Source organism: Salvelinus fontinalis, chromosome 19 (genome assembly GCF_029448725.1).
Source record: "Salvelinus fontinalis isolate EN_2023a chromosome 19, ASM2944872v1, whole genome shotgun sequence".
Taxonomy (NCBI): Eukaryota; Metazoa; Chordata; class Actinopteri; order Salmoniformes; family Salmonidae; genus Salvelinus; species Salvelinus fontinalis.
This window is the reverse complement of record NC_074683.1, coordinates 31,780,661-31,797,966: the sequence shown is the minus strand read 5'-3', so window position 1 is coordinate 31,797,966 and position 17,306 is coordinate 31,780,661. Positions and strand designations below refer to the sequence as shown.

The 17,306-nt window shown below is 40.3% G+C and overlaps 4 protein-coding genes across 5 annotated transcripts; all 4 read right to left on the bottom strand.

Moving 5' to 3' along the window:
• Positions 1 to 34: 34 nt before the first annotated feature.
• Positions 35 to 1,353, bottom strand: LOC129817023 (gamma-crystallin S-1-like). 2 transcript variants are annotated; one of them, XM_055872007.1, is made up of 3 exons: positions 1,345 to 1,353; positions 645 to 891; positions 35 to 493 (listed from the first exon to the last, which is right to left on the bottom strand). In XM_055872007.1, exons 1-3 carry the CDS (start codon positions 1,351 to 1,353, stop codon positions 225 to 227), a joined length of 525 nt encoding a protein of 174 aa, XP_055727982.1. In that variant the 3' UTR covers positions 35 to 224. The 2 variants fall into 2 exon arrangements, with proteins under 2 accessions (XP_055727982.1, XP_055727981.1); XM_055872006.1 differs by having other exon boundaries at positions 35 to 503; positions 649 to 891.
• Positions 1,354 to 4,293: 2,940 nt separating this feature from the next.
• On the bottom strand, positions 4,294 to 5,094 carry LOC129817021 (gamma-crystallin M3-like). Its single transcript, XM_055872005.1, has 3 exons — positions 5,080 to 5,094; positions 4,706 to 4,945; positions 4,294 to 4,584 (listed from the first exon to the last, which is right to left on the bottom strand). The coding sequence occupies exons 1-3, from the start codon at positions 5,092 to 5,094 to the stop codon at positions 4,294 to 4,296; spliced, it is 546 nt and encodes a 181-aa protein (XP_055727980.1).
• Positions 5,095 to 8,337: 3,243 nt separating this feature from the next.
• Positions 8,338 to 9,332, bottom strand: LOC129816171 (gamma-crystallin M3-like). The gene is made up of 3 exons (XM_055870413.1): positions 9,315 to 9,332; positions 8,710 to 8,952; positions 8,338 to 8,622 (listed from the first exon to the last, which is right to left on the bottom strand). Exons 1-3 carry the CDS (start codon positions 9,330 to 9,332, stop codon positions 8,344 to 8,346), a joined length of 540 nt encoding a protein of 179 aa, XP_055726388.1. The 3' UTR covers positions 8,338 to 8,343.
• A 5,188-nt stretch (positions 9,333 to 14,520) lies between these two features.
• On the bottom strand, positions 14,521 to 15,412 carry LOC129816615 (gamma-crystallin M3-like). Its single transcript, XM_055871314.1, has 3 exons — positions 15,344 to 15,412; positions 14,959 to 15,201; positions 14,521 to 14,830 (listed from the first exon to the last, which is right to left on the bottom strand). The coding sequence occupies exons 1-3, from the start codon at positions 15,371 to 15,373 to the stop codon at positions 14,555 to 14,557; spliced, it is 549 nt and encodes a 182-aa protein (XP_055727289.1). The 5' UTR covers positions 15,374 to 15,412; the 3' UTR covers positions 14,521 to 14,554.
• Positions 15,413 to 17,306: the final 1,894 nt, after the last annotated feature.

The following is a 17,306-nucleotide window of genomic DNA, read 5'->3' as shown; positions in this document are numbered from 1 at the left end:
AGTTTTCTCTCAAAATGACAGTATAAGACGTAAAACTATTAAATGCCTCGATTCAACAAATGTGTTGAAACTTTTCATGGTGTATACTAGGTTATAGGGACAGTATGTAGCATGTTTTCATACTTATTGCGTGAACACTATAGAAGACAATAGGATTGCAGGTGGACCTAACTTTATTTAATTTAAATGTTAGGCTCAGTTTCATGTTGATGATGTATTGCCTGTCAGTTTGGGTGAGCAACAGCACGTCTGATTGAACCAATCCTTGAATTGATGGCTCCCCAGTCACTGTATCTCCTGTACTCGCCAGGTCTCAGGAGGTACTGCCTGCCTCTGTAGTTGGGATGCTCATAGAAGAGCCAATACCCCTCCATAACATTGCAGGAGTGGATATCATTGTACTGGAATCGATCAAAGAGGGAGGGGAGGTCATCGGCAAACTCCAACATCTGACCGCCAAAGTCAGAGCGCTCGTAGATTCTCATCTTGTGAGCTCCCTGATTCTGAGGACAAGGAAGAGAAGACAGCTACGTTCATTCAGTTTCTTTACTATTAAGTTTCAAGTAAACATTTTATTTACCATGTTTATTACTACCTACATCAATGATGGGTTAACTTGTATACCAGGAAAGAGGAATATGGGCTCACTTGAGGAATCATGCGGCAGGACTTTACACAATCATTAAAGCCCATCCAGCGCTGGTAGTCGGGATACTCTCCCCTTCTCAGGAAGTACTGGTAGCCCATGTAGTTTGGGCGCTCATAGATCATCCAGCTACCGCTCTCCACTTGGATGGAGTTACAGCGGCTGAAATGGGTGTGCAGGTCGGCACAGTCGACGGGGCACTCATAGGAGCGACCCTGGAAGTTCTTTTCCTCGTAGAAGATTATCTAAAAATAGTAATGTAATGTAGGATAGATGTAGGATCTTAATTTTATCATTCTTTTGTTGCTGAGAATTTTCAAGCACCAAGCTTCGTGATTTACATAAATTCTCTGCAAATCCACACCAACACATGGTTATATTAACAGTATGGCACCTTTCATGTAGCCTACTTTTTGCCAGCTAATAGCCTAACCACCAATTAAGCAACATTATGGACTAAATGTTCAAAACCTGTTGCTGCAGGATTATTTTGCTGTGACAATGTAGGTCAAATTAAGATCCTACATCTGTATGAACAATGGAAAGAACGCGTGTATGGCTGGTAAAACAACCCTATTCAGTTTTGTTCAACGCAAAGGATCTCTCGCAGGTGTTCATTGTTCTGTGTTCTGTCAGACAAACAGTGAACAAGAACGTGCGACGGGACAAAATATGTGCAGCGAAACAACAATCCTTACCTTTCCCATTGTGTTGGCTAAATTTGGTCACACTGCAACACTGACTAGGCGAACCATGGCCATTTTTATACCCTCTAGGAATAGAGACATTGATATGTTGATCAATTAACTTTAGATGTCAGCCTTTTTGAAAAGACAGCATGGCTGCCAAACTACAAAAGGTAGTTGTTTTTCTTTGTCAGCAGGGTGAATGACCTTTTTGTTCGGTACACAAAGGCTTCAATGGTGCTAATTAACCCCTCATGTAATAGACACGTGTTTATCAGTGGAAAAACAAGATCTAGTAACTTAAAGAACGAATGACAGAATACCCAACCCAAAGCTGATGACAGAATACCCAACGCAAAACTGATTTATCAAGCATTTATTTGATCCTTAAAAGTAGGCTCTCACAGATACACGTTAATTGATTTATGTGATTCACCTTTCACTGGAGTGAATGTAAAATATGATCAGATGTGCACAAATATCACCATTATTGTTTGACATGTACTACTTTCTGAATCTCTAGCTACATACAAATATAATCTATTAACATTTCAAACACACTGCAAAATATAATAAAAATATGATGTATTATAAGAAAAGGACAGATTTGACTCCCCTTGCCTGGTGGTTTCCGTAACGTTTCAGGGGTGAGGTTTTGGAATATGTCCAGTCAAACGTGTGCTCGTGCCACCTCTGGTCTCAGTTGATCCTCAGCCAAGTGAGGGCTGCTTGTGTGGCCAACAACCCAGGTCATGTGATTGACTGTATTGATAGAATTTTACACTATAGGGAACAGGAGAGTGACTCTAGTGGCCAACAGGAGAGTGACTCTAGTGGCCAACAGGAGAGTGACCTTGAATATTTACATTGGGACTCATTTTGACTGTAATGAATGGCTGCTTCCCGATTCTCCAGTCATTTCCAGAAGAGCGTAATTAAACCTGAATGACTGTGAACTGGAACAGGACAAACTGTTCAACAGTACTGTGTACCATCATGGTCACTATTCACGTATTCTAATAGCAAACTGCTTCCACAACACCTTGTGATTCCTCTCTGCAACAACTCTGTGAGCTGATAGACAATCACAACTTGGTATCAAGGTAGTTTGATGTTAAAAATACAATTTAGAGAGATTGCGGTTCCATTTTTTTTTGGTAATCAAATATTAATATCTATGGCTACAAAAGAAACCAAAAGAGTATTTTGCTTTCAAGGTAAGGAAACATACATGTAGTGACTACAGCTGCAGAACCTAGGCCAAATTCCCCAGGCTATTTGTCAATGCCAGATCTTGTGATGGTTGACAGCTTTATTCTAGCTAGATAAGCGTTATTTAAATGTTTCTGTAGCGGTTGATATATGAGCTCTCTGCTTCCTAATGCACACCATTAAAATGCACATCATGACATGGTACTGTATATAAACAATGCGTTTGTTATTCATTACATCTAATTGGTCTATTTTTACATGTTATTTAGTATTAGTCAACACTTTGTTTATTAGAAATGTATACATATCTACATTATGCTTATCTACATTATGCATATCTACATTATGCAGATCTACATTATGCATTATGCATATCTACATATACATTATGATATTCAAATTGTATGTGATATAAAATATAAAATAAAATATATGTATATAAAATACAATTTATTATTTAGAAATCATAATAGCATCCCAGTCTTTGGATGAGTCTGAAATCTGTAAGGATTGCATCTAATGGTTAAACCTATGAACTCATCATGTTTGATATACAATAATTCAACTGAATAATTTTTATTGCCCCGTCATCTCTGCCCAAAATCCAGCACTCTGCTGATATACTGTGGAGGTGCTGCCCTCTCCTGGGTTTCCTGTGACTTTTCTAAGTGGCAGTATGTGTGTAAGGATGGCAGTATTTGTGGAGCATAAATAGTACAGCTTTGGAGGTGTTTATTACAATAAGTCTTCACTACAATAAAAAATCAATAATGTTTCATAGCTGTTTAAAGGGGCAATCTGTTTTGGTAAACAGCTGAGGGAATGGGCTTGAAAAATGTATCCACTGATATCAATAGTACATTTTATTTTTTATTTAACGAGGCAAGTCAGTTAAGAACAAATTCTTATTTACAATGACTGCCTACAGTGGGTTAACTGCCGTGTTCAGGGGCAGAACGACAGTTTTTTTCTACCATGTCAGCTCAGGGATTCAATCCAGCAACCTTTCGGTTACTGGCCCAACGCTCTAAACCACTAGGCTTCCTGCCGCCCCATGATGATATGATATGATATGCATGATATGATATGATATAAACAGTATATTTTTAACCATGTTTTGGATATACAGTGTTTGTTTACATTTACAGAGGAGTTAAAACAAGCTTATATGTTGCGTACTGATGGGCCATTTTAAATATATATTCTTCATGAATCAATGGGTATATATCATTAATTTAAATGTCCAAAAATGTATGCAACTGCAGATTGCAGTTGAAACATCCACACAAGATGTATTCCCAACAAATATCCACAATTCATTTTCTATCCTTTACAGTATGAATAATAAGAGTTGTGTCGTGTTGTTGCTTCTATTGCAGCTGAAGCAGGAGCTGTAATACAAAGTATTTCCAACAGAATATCTACTTCTAATATCTAATATCTACTACTAGAATAGACAGTACTTTAACATTTACTTCAACATTAACCATATATAATGATCAGTGGTTTTAATAGATTGTGATTTTTTAACATTTTCTAATACCATTAATGAATTCCACATCAGTGTTGAAATAGAATGCATCCTGACATCTGCTCCCATTGCACTTGTATGGGAAAACTAACCATATGAAAATGTCTCTTCTGAATGCCCCTTTACCTCAAACCAAGGACTCAAATGAAAATTAAAGACACTTTCATTTAAAAGTTAGGTGATTTTATTTATACTCGTAATTTTAGTCATTGCTGAATTTAATAACAAGAATCCAAAATACGCTTCATGCTGTTGAACCTCACAGGGTTGGAGCCCATGTGCATGCTCAACTCTCTCATGTTCCTGTACTCTCCAGGCCTCATGTACATCTGCCTGCCTCTGAAGTGGGGCTGCTCGTACATCAGCCAGTGGCCGTCCATCACGTTGCAGGACTGCATGTCGTTCATGCGGAAACGATCGGTCATGGACTCACAGTCGTCGCTCAGCTCGTGCATCTGACCTCCAAAGTTCTCCTTCTCGTAAATCCTCATCCGGAAGTTTCCTCTGTGCTGTAAATGGATATGGGAAAAGTGTTTTACCAAATCGTTCCAAATATACCATCACATTGCTTTTGCTGGAGTTGTACATGTGGCCTATGGGAGTCAAAATGAACAGGTTTAATATATTTACCATGGGGATGTTACGGCAAGATCTGATGCAATCGCTCATGCCCATACGCTGGTAGTCACCATACTCTCCCCTCCTCACAAAGTACTGGTTTCCCATGAAGTTGGAGCGGTCGTACACCATGAAGCAGCCGCTCTCAACTCTGCAGGAGTTGCACCTGCTCAGGTAGGAGGTCAGCTCAGGGCAGTCGCTGGAGGTCTCATAGGAACGACCCTGGAAGTTCCTGTCCTCGTAGAAGATGATCTAAAAACACACAACAAACCATCATTTATTAAAATTAGATGTAGTTCTAACAGTACAGTACAATTCATTGATGGTTTTAAACAAATTTGAAAAACTGCTGCTTAAATGTCCAGTCTCATCAAAGCTCCACACACCTTGCCCGTAGACATGGTTGCGGTTACTGTGTTGGTCTCAGGATTGCACACGTTTCTGTATGTCCCCCTATCGCTTTTATACCTGAGCCAACCGATAAAGAATATGTGGCTCCATTGTTCAAACCCCTGACAGAGCAACATGGCATAGAGGCCCCCCTCCCTGTACAGTACAAAGTGACCTTTAAAGGGTCATTATTAAAGGGTCATTATTTCCGGCTGGGTGCATTTGTGAGGAGAGCCCATGCCTTTATTGTTTCTGTTGAATAACAGTAGGAGCGGGAACTCTTCATATCGAGACTTTTCAGAGATATCAACTAAGTTAACTGACATTTGTTCATGGGTATTACGATTCCAATCTTTTATTTAAAGAAAAACACAAAAAATGGTAGCATCATGATTCAAACATCAGTCTATTAGAAAAATATAAAACATGACTGAAAAACATGATTTCATATTAGCTGGTCTTGCCCAGTGTGAATCAATGTGGATTAAAATGAATATATTAATGTTCCCAATGTAACTAGATGGTTGCTGGGATTTTCTTTCCTCCAGCAAAACTGTAGGCATACAATTCATAAATTATGAAATTTTATATCTGGAATCCAAGAACATTCTAGTAGTGGTTAGTAAAGTGGAGCGGTAGCAACTATATGACTACTAAGTGCCTTCAGACAGTATTCATACCCCTGGACTTTTTCCACATTTTGTTGTGCTACAGCCTGGATTTAAAATGGATTAAATAGATTTTTCTCTCTCACATATCTAAACACAATACCCTAAAACGACAAAGAGAAAACATGTTTTTAGATTTCTTTGCAGATTTATTGAAAAATGAAATACAGAAATATCTAATTTAATATCACATACCAAGTGAATACTTTGCAGAACCACCTTACAGCTGTGAGTCTTTCAGGGTAAGTCTCTAAGAGAATTCCACACCTGGATTGCGCAACATTTGCCCATTATTCTTTTCATAACTCTTCGAGCTCTGTCAGATTGGTTGTTGATCATTGCTAGACAACCATTTTCAGTTCTTGCCATAGATTTTTAAGGAGATTTAAGTCAAAACTGTAACCCTGCCACGAAGGAATATTCACCGCCTTCTTGGTAAGGAACTCACGTGTAGATTTGGCCTTGTGTTTCAGGTTATTGTCCTACTGAAAGGTGAATTCAACCCCCAGTGTCTGGTGGAAAGCAGACTGAACCAGATTTTCCTCTAGGATTTTGCCTGTGCTTAGCACCATTCAGTTTATTTTTTATCCCCGAAAAACTCCCCAGTCCCATAACATGATGCAGCCATTACAATTCTTGAAAATATGGAGAGTGGTACTCAGTAATGTGTTGTATTGGATTTTCCAGAAAACATAACACTTTGTATTCAGGACAAAAAATGTATTGCTTTGCCACATTTTTTTGCAGAATTACTTTAACGTCTTGTTGCATTTTCCCTCTGTTAATTAGGTTATTATTGTGGAGTAACTATGACGTTGTTGATCCATCCTCAGTTTTCTTCTATCTTAGCCATTAAACTCAAACTGTTTTAAAGTCACCAGTTTCCTTCCTCTCCGGCAACTGAGTTAGGAAGGATGCCCATATCGTTGTAGTGTGTTGATACACAATCCAAAGTGTAATTAATAACGTCACCATGCTCAAAGGGATATTTAATGTCTGCTTTTTTAAACCGATCTACCAATAGGTGCCCTTTGGGAGGAATTGGAAAACCTCCCTGGTCTTTGTGGTTGAATCTGTGGTTGAAATGTGCTACTCAACTGAGGGACCTTAGGGATAATTATATGTGTAGGGTACAGAGATGAGGTATTCATTAAAACATCTATTTAAACACAAGTTTTGCACACTGAGTGAGTCCATGCAACTTATTAATGTTAATAAGCAATTTTTCCTGCGGACCTTATTTAGACTTGCCATAACAAGGGGTTAAATACTTATTGACTCGAGTCATTTCAGCTATTAATTTTTAATTCATTTGTACAAATTTAAAAAAAGAATTCCACTTTGACATTATGGGGTATTGCGTGTAGGCCAGTGACAAAAATCTAAATGTAATACATTTTAAATTCAGGCTGTAAGATGTGGAAGAGGTCAAGGGGTGTGAATACTTTCTGAAGGCACTGTATATAACATTTTGCTATTTACATGGAATAATTTTTAGGGGAATAATTCAGTACCAATTCAACACATGCCCATAAATGATTTTATTAATAGGCTTTGGCCTTTTCTAACAATATTAACAGAACTTGAAGCAACATCTCAAGACATCAGTCAGGAAGTTAAAGCTTGGTCGCAAATGGGTCTTCCAAATGGACAATGACCCCAAGCATACTTCAAAAGTTGTGGCAAAATGGCTTAAGGACAACAAAGTCAAGTTATTGGAGTGGCCATCACAAAGCCCTCACCTCAATCCTATAGAAAAGTTGTTGGCAGAACTGAAAAAGTGTGTGCGAGCAAGGAGGCCTACAAACCTGACTCAGTTACACCAGCTCTGTCAGGAGGAATGGGCCAAAATTCACCCAACTTATTGTGGGAAGCTTGTGGAAGGCTACCCGAAACGTTTGACCCAAGTTAAACAATTTAAAGGCTAATAAAATATACATTTTATTAGCTACATCCATTAGGTAAAAGCTATGCATGACCTCCCGGGTGGCGCAGTGGTCTAGGGCACTGCATCGCAGTGCTAGCTGCGCCACCAGATTCTCTGGGTTCACGCCCAGGCTCTGTCGCAGCCGGCCGCAACCGGGAGGTCCGTGGGGCGACGCACAATTGGCATAGCGTCGTCCGGGTTAGGGAGGGTTTGGCCGGTAGGGGTATCCTTGTCTCAGCATGTAAAAAATGTAATAAAATGTATGCACTCTACTGTAAGTTGCTCTGGATAAGAGCGTCTGCTAAATGACTTAAATGTAATGCATTGATAGTTCTTTTGCGACTTCCAACACTTTCTCCTACTCTTTGTTTTGTTTATAATCATGGGTCTCTAGTTTTACATTGGACTCCAGTAGTAGATTGATGCATTGGCGTGCCTTGCAAAATGTAATGATTTTATTCAAAAGCAAAAGGAGTATAGGATCAATGTAGTTCCAACCACTTATGGAAAGTGTTTGAATCAGGACTCAACTGGACTGGTAAAAATGTGTTGTGTTGGGCCTCTGTGAATTTTTGCAGAACAAGACAAAAGACTTGATATTAAATAAGAAAAAACTTTTTTTATTTAAAAGTCAACCGTTCCATTGAACAGGTGGGCCTGATAATTTAACAGGAGTCGGTGATCCTTCTGATGGAACTGAACTTCATTCCATTGTATCCCTGCATCTCTCTGAGGTTTCTATACTCTCCAGGTCTCATGTACATCTGCCTGCCTTTGAAGTGGGGCTGCTCGTACATCAGCCAGTGGCCGTCCATCACGTTGCAGGACTGGCAGTCGGACATACGGTAACGCTCCTGGATGGAGTCACAGTCCTCGCTCATCTCGTGCATCTGACCTCCGAAGTTCTCCCTCTCGTAGATCCTCATCTTGTAGTCTCCTCTGTGCTGTTAACATACATTTTGTACATGGGATTAGTTTTTTATAAACGTTAAACTGTGTTGGAATCTGTGATGTATCATGGTGGTTCATACCATGGGGATGTTACGGCAGGACTTGATGCAGTCATCGAAACCCATCATACGCTGGTAGTCAGGGTACTCGCCCCTTCGCATGAAGTACTGGTTTCCCATGTAGTTGTTGCGATCGTAGGCCATGAAGCAGCCGCTCTCAACCCTGCAGGAGTTGCACCTGCTAAGGTGGGATGTCAGCTCAGGGCAGTCCTGGCTGGTCTCATAGGAGCGACCCTGAAAGTTCTTGTCCTCGTAGAAGATGATCTGAAAACAAATACTCTTGCAATTAGCCAGAAGAATATGTGACCAGAATGTGTTCAGAACTGTGTAGAACTTTCCTTTAATTGGTGGTTATAATACAATGCTTTGCACTGGACTGCATTATTCAATCAAATGTATTTATGAAGCCCTTTTTACATCAGCCGATGTCACAAAGTGCTGTACAGAAACCCAGCCTAAAACCCCAAACAGCAAACAATGCAGATGTAGAAGCACTGAATTTGGATCTGTGTATAGTGTTATTACTGTATTTAATGTATATATTATATAAAACCACTGCATTACTGTATATACAGTAATAATCAGATCACATGACCTCTAAACCGCAAAGAACAATATTAACTCACCTTTCCCTGCATGTTCATGGTTATTTTGAGCGATGCTATAGCTATGCCGGTCTGTAGCCTGTTTTATACCTGATGTGACATCCAAAGAATCTCTGGTTCCATTGTATGAAACACATGAGTCAGCTGTATGCTATGCAATGGTTGCTCCCACTGTTTGTCACCACAGACGGGAAAGCATTATTATGTACAGTGAAAAGGGGGGACAAATGAGAATTTTCTGCCTTAAAAGCAATGTTGAGGGTAATTTAGATGCACACATGCAGTTTTATATGTGTTTGAGGCTAAATGGTCTTTGATTTCAGGAATGGCATTCTGAAATGAGTCCCTGTCATGTCTGTTTTAATAGCAGTCCTATTTTTTTTATTGTATTTTTTGGGGGGGACAAATGCTATACTGTACTTCAGAATCTCAAATCAAATACATTTTTATTTGTCACATGCGCCGACTACAACAGGTGTAGATCTTACCGTGAATGCTGACTTACAAGCCCAGTTTTAAGAAAATAGAGTTAAGAAAATATTGACTAAATAAACTGAAGTAAAAAAAAAAGTAACTCTATAAAATAACAATAACGAGGCTATATACAGGGGGTACCGGTACCAAGTTAATGGACGTGGTAGAGGTTAGTTGAAGTAATTGAGGTAAGTTGTACAGGGGTAGGGGTAATGTGACTATGCATAGATAATTAACAGTGAGTAGCAGCAGTGTAAAAAACACTGTTTTAAAATGCATTTATGAGTCTTCAATCAATTCCACAGTATGTTCAACCATCAACATTTTGATATTTACAACATTTTCATAGTTACTTCTACAAAAGTACCCACATGCCTACAAATGGCCAAAACCTCCCCAATGCCAAGGGCCGGTAACGAGGAGTGTCTACGTTCCACATGTTCTGAGGGAAGCACCTGTTTCAAGCAAAGCATGCTTCTGTTGGCTCCTGACCTGTCTGCCAGTCATGTACAACCTATCATCTTAGCAATCCTCTTGTGGGCACACCTAGATTTTTTCAAACATGAGATGAGGGGAGAGACAAGGGAGGTCACTATCTATGACTCGTCAGAGCTGCTGGTTTCCAGCATTGTGGGTACATGTTCTCAACTGAGGACTGAATCACAACTTGATGACATGGATCAAACATTTTCACACAATTCTATCATTGACTTCTATCAATGCATGATTTACATAGATATTTGAGATACACATGCTTAGCATGTTTGTATTTGGCAGGGGCTCAACTTTGGTTTTAGAAGTGGGGGGGGGGACATAATAATAATACTTTTTTTTTGTCGGATAAACACTCCAAAAAGCCTACCCGACCGCTCGGAGGCGTTCGCATGGTCCTAAATCACACTGTTGCCTCATTTTGTGTCACATTCCAATGATATACCTGGGGGGCCCAAAAATGCAATTTCCTAATGTGTGGGGGGGGGGGGGGGGGGGGCATGTCACCCCTGTCCCCAGTTAAAGTTGCGCCCCTGGTATTTGGTTATCCGATGTCGTTGAGGAGTTTACCACATCCATCATCGGCTTCATTAATAAGTGCATTTTATATGTAAAATGTAAATATGTAAATTGCATGTATATGTAACAAAAAAGCTGTAAAAACAAAAATAGGTATTTTTATCCACTGAAGAGTGGGGGGGCTGGGTTAATGAAAACAAATATATAAAAAAATAAATAGAAAAAAATACATCGACGACGTTGTCCCCACAGTGACCGTACGTACAGTACATATCCCAACCAGAAGCCATGGATTACAGGCAACATCCCCACTGAGCTAAAGGCTAGAGCTGCCACGTTCAAGGAGCAGGACACTAATCCGGATACTTATAAGAAATCCCGAAATGCTCTACGACGAACCATCAAACAGGCAAAGCATCAATACAGGACTAAGATCAAATCCTACTACACCGGCTCTGACGCTCGTCGGATATGGCAGGGCATGCAAACTATCACGGTAAACCCAGCAGCGAACTGCCCAGAAACGCGAGCCTACCAGACGAGCTAACTGATTTCTATGCTTGCTTCGAGACTAGCAACTCTGAAGCATGCATGAGAGCTTCAGCTGTTCCGGACGACTGTGTGATCTTGCTCTCCATTGCCGATATGAGTAAGACTTTTAAACAGGTTAACATTCACAAGGCCGCAGGGCCAGACGGATTACCAGGACACGTACTCAGATAATGCACTGACCAGCTGGCAAGTGTCTTCACTAAAATTTTCAAGCTCTCCCTGACCAGTCTGTAATACCTACATGTTTCAAGCAGACCACCATAGTCCATGCGCTCAAGAATGCCAAGGTAACCTGTCTAAATGACTATCGCCCCGTAGCAATCACATCTGTAGCCATGAAATGCTTTGAAAGGCTGGTCATGGCTCACATTAACATCATCATCCAAGACACCCTGGACCCACTCCAATTCGCATACCGCCCCAACAGATCCACAGATGACGCAATTTCTATTGCACTCCACACTGCCATTTCCCACCTGGACAAAAGGAACAGTGTCCGTATCACTAAGGACCTAAAGTGCCTTGAGAAAGTATTCATACACCTTGACTTAGTCCACATTTTGTTGTGTTACAGCCTGAATTCAAAATATATATCTCACCCATCTACACACAATACCCCATAATGACAAAGTGTAAACCTGTTTTTAGAAATGTTTGTAAATTTATTGAAAATTAAATACAGAAATATATAATTTACATAAGTATTTGCATCACTTTGCTGTAACACTTCAAATTGAACTCAAGTGCATCAATTTCCTTTCATCATCCATGAGATGTCACTACAACTTGATTGGAGTCCACCTGTGGCCAATTCAATTGTTTGGACATTATTTAGAAAGAAACACACTTGTCTATATAAGGTCTCACAGCTGACAACGCATGTCAGAGCAGAAACTATATCATGAAGTCCAAGAAATCTCAGAGATAGAATTGTGATGAGGCATATATCTGGGGAATGGTATGAAACAATTTCTAGAGTGTTGAAAGTTTCCAAGAGCACAGTGGTCTCCATCATTGGGAAATTGAAAAAATATAGAACTACCCAGACTGCCTAGAGCTGGCCCTCTGACCAAACTCAGCAACCACTATGTCTGGAAAAAAACTGGCACAGCTCATCACCATCTAACACCGTCCCCACCGTGAAGCATGATGCTGGCATCATCATGCAATATGGATTATTTTTAGGGGCAGGGCCTGGGAGACTGGTACTGGTAAGGACAGAGAGATAAATGAATGGAGCGAAAAACAGGCGAATCCTTGATGAGAACCTCATAACAACTTTAGACTGTGGAGAAGATTTATGTTCCAACATGACAATGACCCTAAGCATACAGCCAAAACAACACTGGTATGGCTTCAGAACAAGAATGTGAAAGTCCTTGAGTGGCACAGCCAAAGCCCAGAGTTGAATCCCTTTCAGAATCTGTGCAAAGACTTGAAGATTGCTGTTCACCGCCGCTCCCCATCTAACTTAACAGAGCTTGAGAAAATCTGCAAGGACGAATGGAAGAAAATCCCCAAATCCAGATGTGCAAAGCTGATACAGACATACCCAAGACCACTCAAAGCTGTAATCGCTGCCAACGGTGCTTCTACAAAGTATTGACTCAGAGGTGAATACTTATGTACATTTGGTATTTCTGTATTTCATTTTTACAATGACTACCCTGACTACTTGCATTGACCCCCTTTTTATTTGCACTGAGTTTCTTGCACCGGCTCTATGCATACTTACTGGACTCTACCCAAACACTTACTGGACTCTACCCAAACACTTACTGGACTCTACCCAAACACTTACTGGACTCTACCCAAACACTTACTGGACTCTACCCACCCACTCATTGGGCTCTACTCAAACACTTACTGGACTCTACCCATACACTCATTGGACTCTACTCAAACACTTACTGGACTCTACCCACACACTCATTGGGCTCTACTCAAACACTTACTGGACTCTACCCATACACTCATTGGACTCTACTTACTGGACTCTACCCATACACTCATTGGACTCTACTCAAACACTTACTGGACTCTACCCACACACTCATTGGACTCTACTCAAACACTTACTGGACTCTACCCACACACTCATTGGACTCTACTCAAACACTTACTGGACTCTACCCACACACTCATTGGACTCTACTCAAACACTTACTGGACTCTACCCACACACTCATTGGACTCTACTCAAACACTTACTGGACTCTACCCACACACTCATTGGACTCTACCCATACACTTACTGGACTCTACCCACACACTCATTGGACTCTACCCATACACTTACTGGACTCTACCCACACACTCACTGGACTCTACTCACACACTCACACATACTACACTGGAACTCCAACACATGCATACACACACACCTATACGTATTACCTCAATTACCTCAACTACCTCGTACCCCTGCACATTGACTCGGTACCAGTACTCCTTGTATATAGTCGTTATTGTTATTCTGTTGTGTTACTATTTCCTTTTAGCAAATCTTTCTTACTTTTGAACTCTGCACTGTTGGGAAAGGGTTCGTAAGTACGTATTTCACGGTAAAGTCTACACCTGTTCTATTTGCTGTATGTGACATAACATTTGATTTTTATTTAATATTGTGGCTGTAGAGGGTAATTTATCAAATTGGTCTCTCTATATTAATTGTTTTTTTTTCTTTTTTTTTCTTGATTGTCTTAATCCTGCTGATTGGTTTCATTGTCTGTGTAAAATAGCTGTACCTTTACCATACACAACAGTGGAGACTACTGAGGGGATGATTGGCTCATAATAACGGCTGGAACGAAGCAAATGGAATGGCATCAAACATTCTGCTGCAGTTGCATAATGAGAGAAAAAAGCTTAAGTAAACTGTACGTGTTACCATTTATTGGAGGCGGGTTGATGGGATGTTTGTGGAGTAGCGCAACGTGTATTATTAGTTAAGTTTGTTCACTCTACAAGTTGACCAATTCATTAGTGTTAACATCAAAATCCCTCTTTATCATCTTGAAGACATTCATTTGAATGCTTTATGGCAGTCAATAAGTCATGCCCATAACAGCATTTAGTAGGTTTTATGGTATAAAGTACAATTTAAATGTTACGCATATCTTTCTGGTAATAATGTAAACACAAAACGCCAAAATATTGAAATAATGTAGCACACTCAATTGTTTCGGATTACTAATCACTTTTATTTGGTCAATATGAGATGTCTAGCACATATCAGTGATACGCCTTATGCTCATAAACTTCATGCCACTCATGCCCATCTCTCTGAAGCTCCTGTACTCTCCAGGCCTCATGTACATCTGCCTGCCTCTGAAGTGGGGCTGCTCGTGCATCAGCCAGTGGCCGTCCATCACGTTGCAGGACTGGCAGTCGGACATACGGTAACGCTCCTGGATGGAGTCACAGTCGTCCATCATCTCGTGCATCTGACCTCCGAAGTTCTCCCTCTCGTAGATCCTCATCCTGTAGTTTCCACGGTGCTGTTAGGAGGAAAGAACATATTGAATTATTTACTGAATGCACCAGACTGTTGAATAGCTCAAATATGATTTGCGTGATTAATTATGGAATTATGGGCTGTTACAGCAGCCTGAATATCATATTTTACCATGGGGATCATGCGGCAGGACCTGATACCATCGGTCATTCCCATCATACTCTGGTAGTCAGAGTACTCTCCCCTCTTCATGAAGTACTGGTTTCCCATGTAATTGGGGCGCTCGTACACCATGAAGCATCCACTCTGGACCCTGCAGGATTGGCACCTGCTCATGTAGGAGGAAATGTCGGGGCAGTCGGAGCTGCACTCATAAGAGCGGCCCTGGAAGTTCCTGTCCTCATAGAAGGTGGCCTGAAAACACAATGTATTTATTTATAATTTCTAAATATATAATTCAATAAATGCAACAAATATAAGAAGCTTTTAGTTGTAAAGATACAAATATAATATAGGGAAAAATGTGTTTTAGAATAAAATTAAAATAAATGCTTACTCTTCCCATGTTCATGCCGGTGGTGGTCATTGTTGGTCACTGAGTTGCTGCTGTTGCTGCTGCTACTGCTGCACTGATGTCCTGTCTGTGGTAACCCTTACTTTTATACCTAACCTAATCCAAAGAATCTGTTAGACCCATTGTGTAAACCCCTGACCCAGCAACATGGTATAGAGGCCTGTAGAGCGTTGAAGTACTGTAGTCATATTTCCACGTGACCGGGTCCCAAAAAAGACATAAAAGCCTATTTCCACTGTGAAACAGGTAACACAAAACCATTCAAAGGAACAATGGACTCTGACAGTGAAAACCATTGCATACATATATGCATATGAGTGGTGTGGAGTCTACAAGTCAGTTACACAATTGTAATTATATTTCAACATACGATTCATATTCCCTTGTGATCTCTTTCATTCAGTGAAGTCAGTTAAATATAACTATTGTGTTAAATGTGACTCAATGCTAAAATTGACTCCATAGATGTATTTTCTGTCAATATACTGTATATTTTTTCTGGATCAGATATGAATCCCGTGTCCCCCATGTCAATATCAGCTTTTCTATGAGAAACTCCCTGTTAAATAATGGTTCAGAAAAGTAAAACATTTATTTAAAGAGAATTTTAATGAGAATGAAATGAACAGAGAATAAAAAACATTTTTTGACGACAATGTTTCAAAATGTTCCTGATTACTACTCAGTTAGTGTATCTAGATAGTGACTAACTGGGTTAGAAAACAGCACATTGTGTGGAATGAGGAAGTACATCACAACCATAATTCATGTCCATTCCATGGGTGTATGGTAGCCCTAATTCTGCATGCGTTTAAATGTTCAGAGTTATGTTTCACTTATTGAGGAGATACACCATATATTATATTTCCTGATTAGAATGAAGATTACAACACACATAACTAACTAGCTATATCAATTAAACAAATATATTTTAAAAAGTGCAGTCGTGCCAACAAGTTAAATGTAATTTGACAACTTGGGACTGAGAATATGCCATGAGGGATGCTGGCGAGCTGGATGTCAAAGACATGAGTTTTTAAAATATCAAAAACACTTATTAAAACCCTAATGTAAGGATAGGGGTTTGCCATGTCAGTGGCGTATTCACTAAAGCAGCAGTTTTAGCCATAGCATCCGCTGGCTGCTTTAGCTAACCAATGTCTTCACACGATCCAAAACGATATCATAACCGCCATTGATAAGAGACATCTTCATCGACCTGGCCAAGGCTTTCGACTCTGTCAATCACCACCTTCTTGCCAGCAGACTCGACAGCCTTGGTTTCTCAAATGATTGCCACGCCTGGTTCACCAACTACTTCTCTGATAGAGTTCAGTGTGTCAAATCAGAGGGCCTGTTGTCCGGACCTCTGGCAGTCTCTATAGGGGTGTCACAGGGTTTAACTCTTGGGTCGACACTGTTCTCTGTATACATCAATGATGTTGCTCTTGCTGCTGGTATTCTCTGATCCACGTCTACGCAGACGACACCATTCTGAATACCTCTGGCCCTTCTTAAGACACTGTGTTAACTAACCTCCAGACGAGCTTCAATGCCATACAACTCTCCTTCCGTGGCCTCCAACTGCTCTTAAATACAAGTAAAACTAAATGCATGCTCTTCCACCGATCGCTGCCCGCACCTGCCGGCACGTCCAGCATCACTACTCTGGACGGTTCTGACTTAGAATATGTGGACAACTACAATTACCTAGGTGTCTGGTTAGACTGTAAACTCTCCTTCCAGACTCACATTAAGCATCTCCAATCCAAAATTAAATCTAGAAACGGCTTCCTATTTCGCAACAAAGCATCCTTCACTCATGCTGCCAAACATACCCTCGTAAAACTGACCATCCTACTGATCCTCGACTTCAGCGATGTCATTTACAAAATAGCCTCCAACACTCTACTCAACAATTGGATGCAGTCTATCACAGTACCAT

Bases quoted from the DNA above. Each gene is read 5' to 3' on its own strand.
- LOC129817023 (XM_055872006.1), bottom strand. The intron at 504-648 runs GTGAGCCCATAT...CCTTGTCCTCAG, and splicing joins CCTGCCGCATGATTCCTCAA to AATCAGGGAGCTCACAAGAT.
- LOC129817021 (XM_055872005.1), bottom strand. The intron at 4,585-4,705 runs GTAAATATATTA...ATCCATTTACAG, and splicing joins CTTGCCGTAACATCCCCATG to CACAGAGGAAACTTCCGGAT.
- LOC129816171 (XM_055870413.1), bottom strand. The intron at 8,623-8,709 runs GTATGAACCACC...GTATGTTAACAG, and splicing joins CCTGCCGTAACATCCCCATG to CACAGAGGAGACTACAAGAT.
- LOC129816615 (XM_055871314.1), bottom strand. From the start codon at position 15,373: ATGACCACCACCGGCATGAACATGGGAAGA. The intron at 15,202-15,343 runs GTAAGCATTTAT...TTGTGTTTTCAG, and splicing joins CCGGCATGAACATGGGAAGA to GCCACCTTCTATGAGGACAG. The intron at 14,831-14,958 runs GTAAAATATGAT...TCCTCCTAACAG, and splicing joins CCTGCCGCATGATCCCCATG to CACCGTGGAAACTACAGGAT.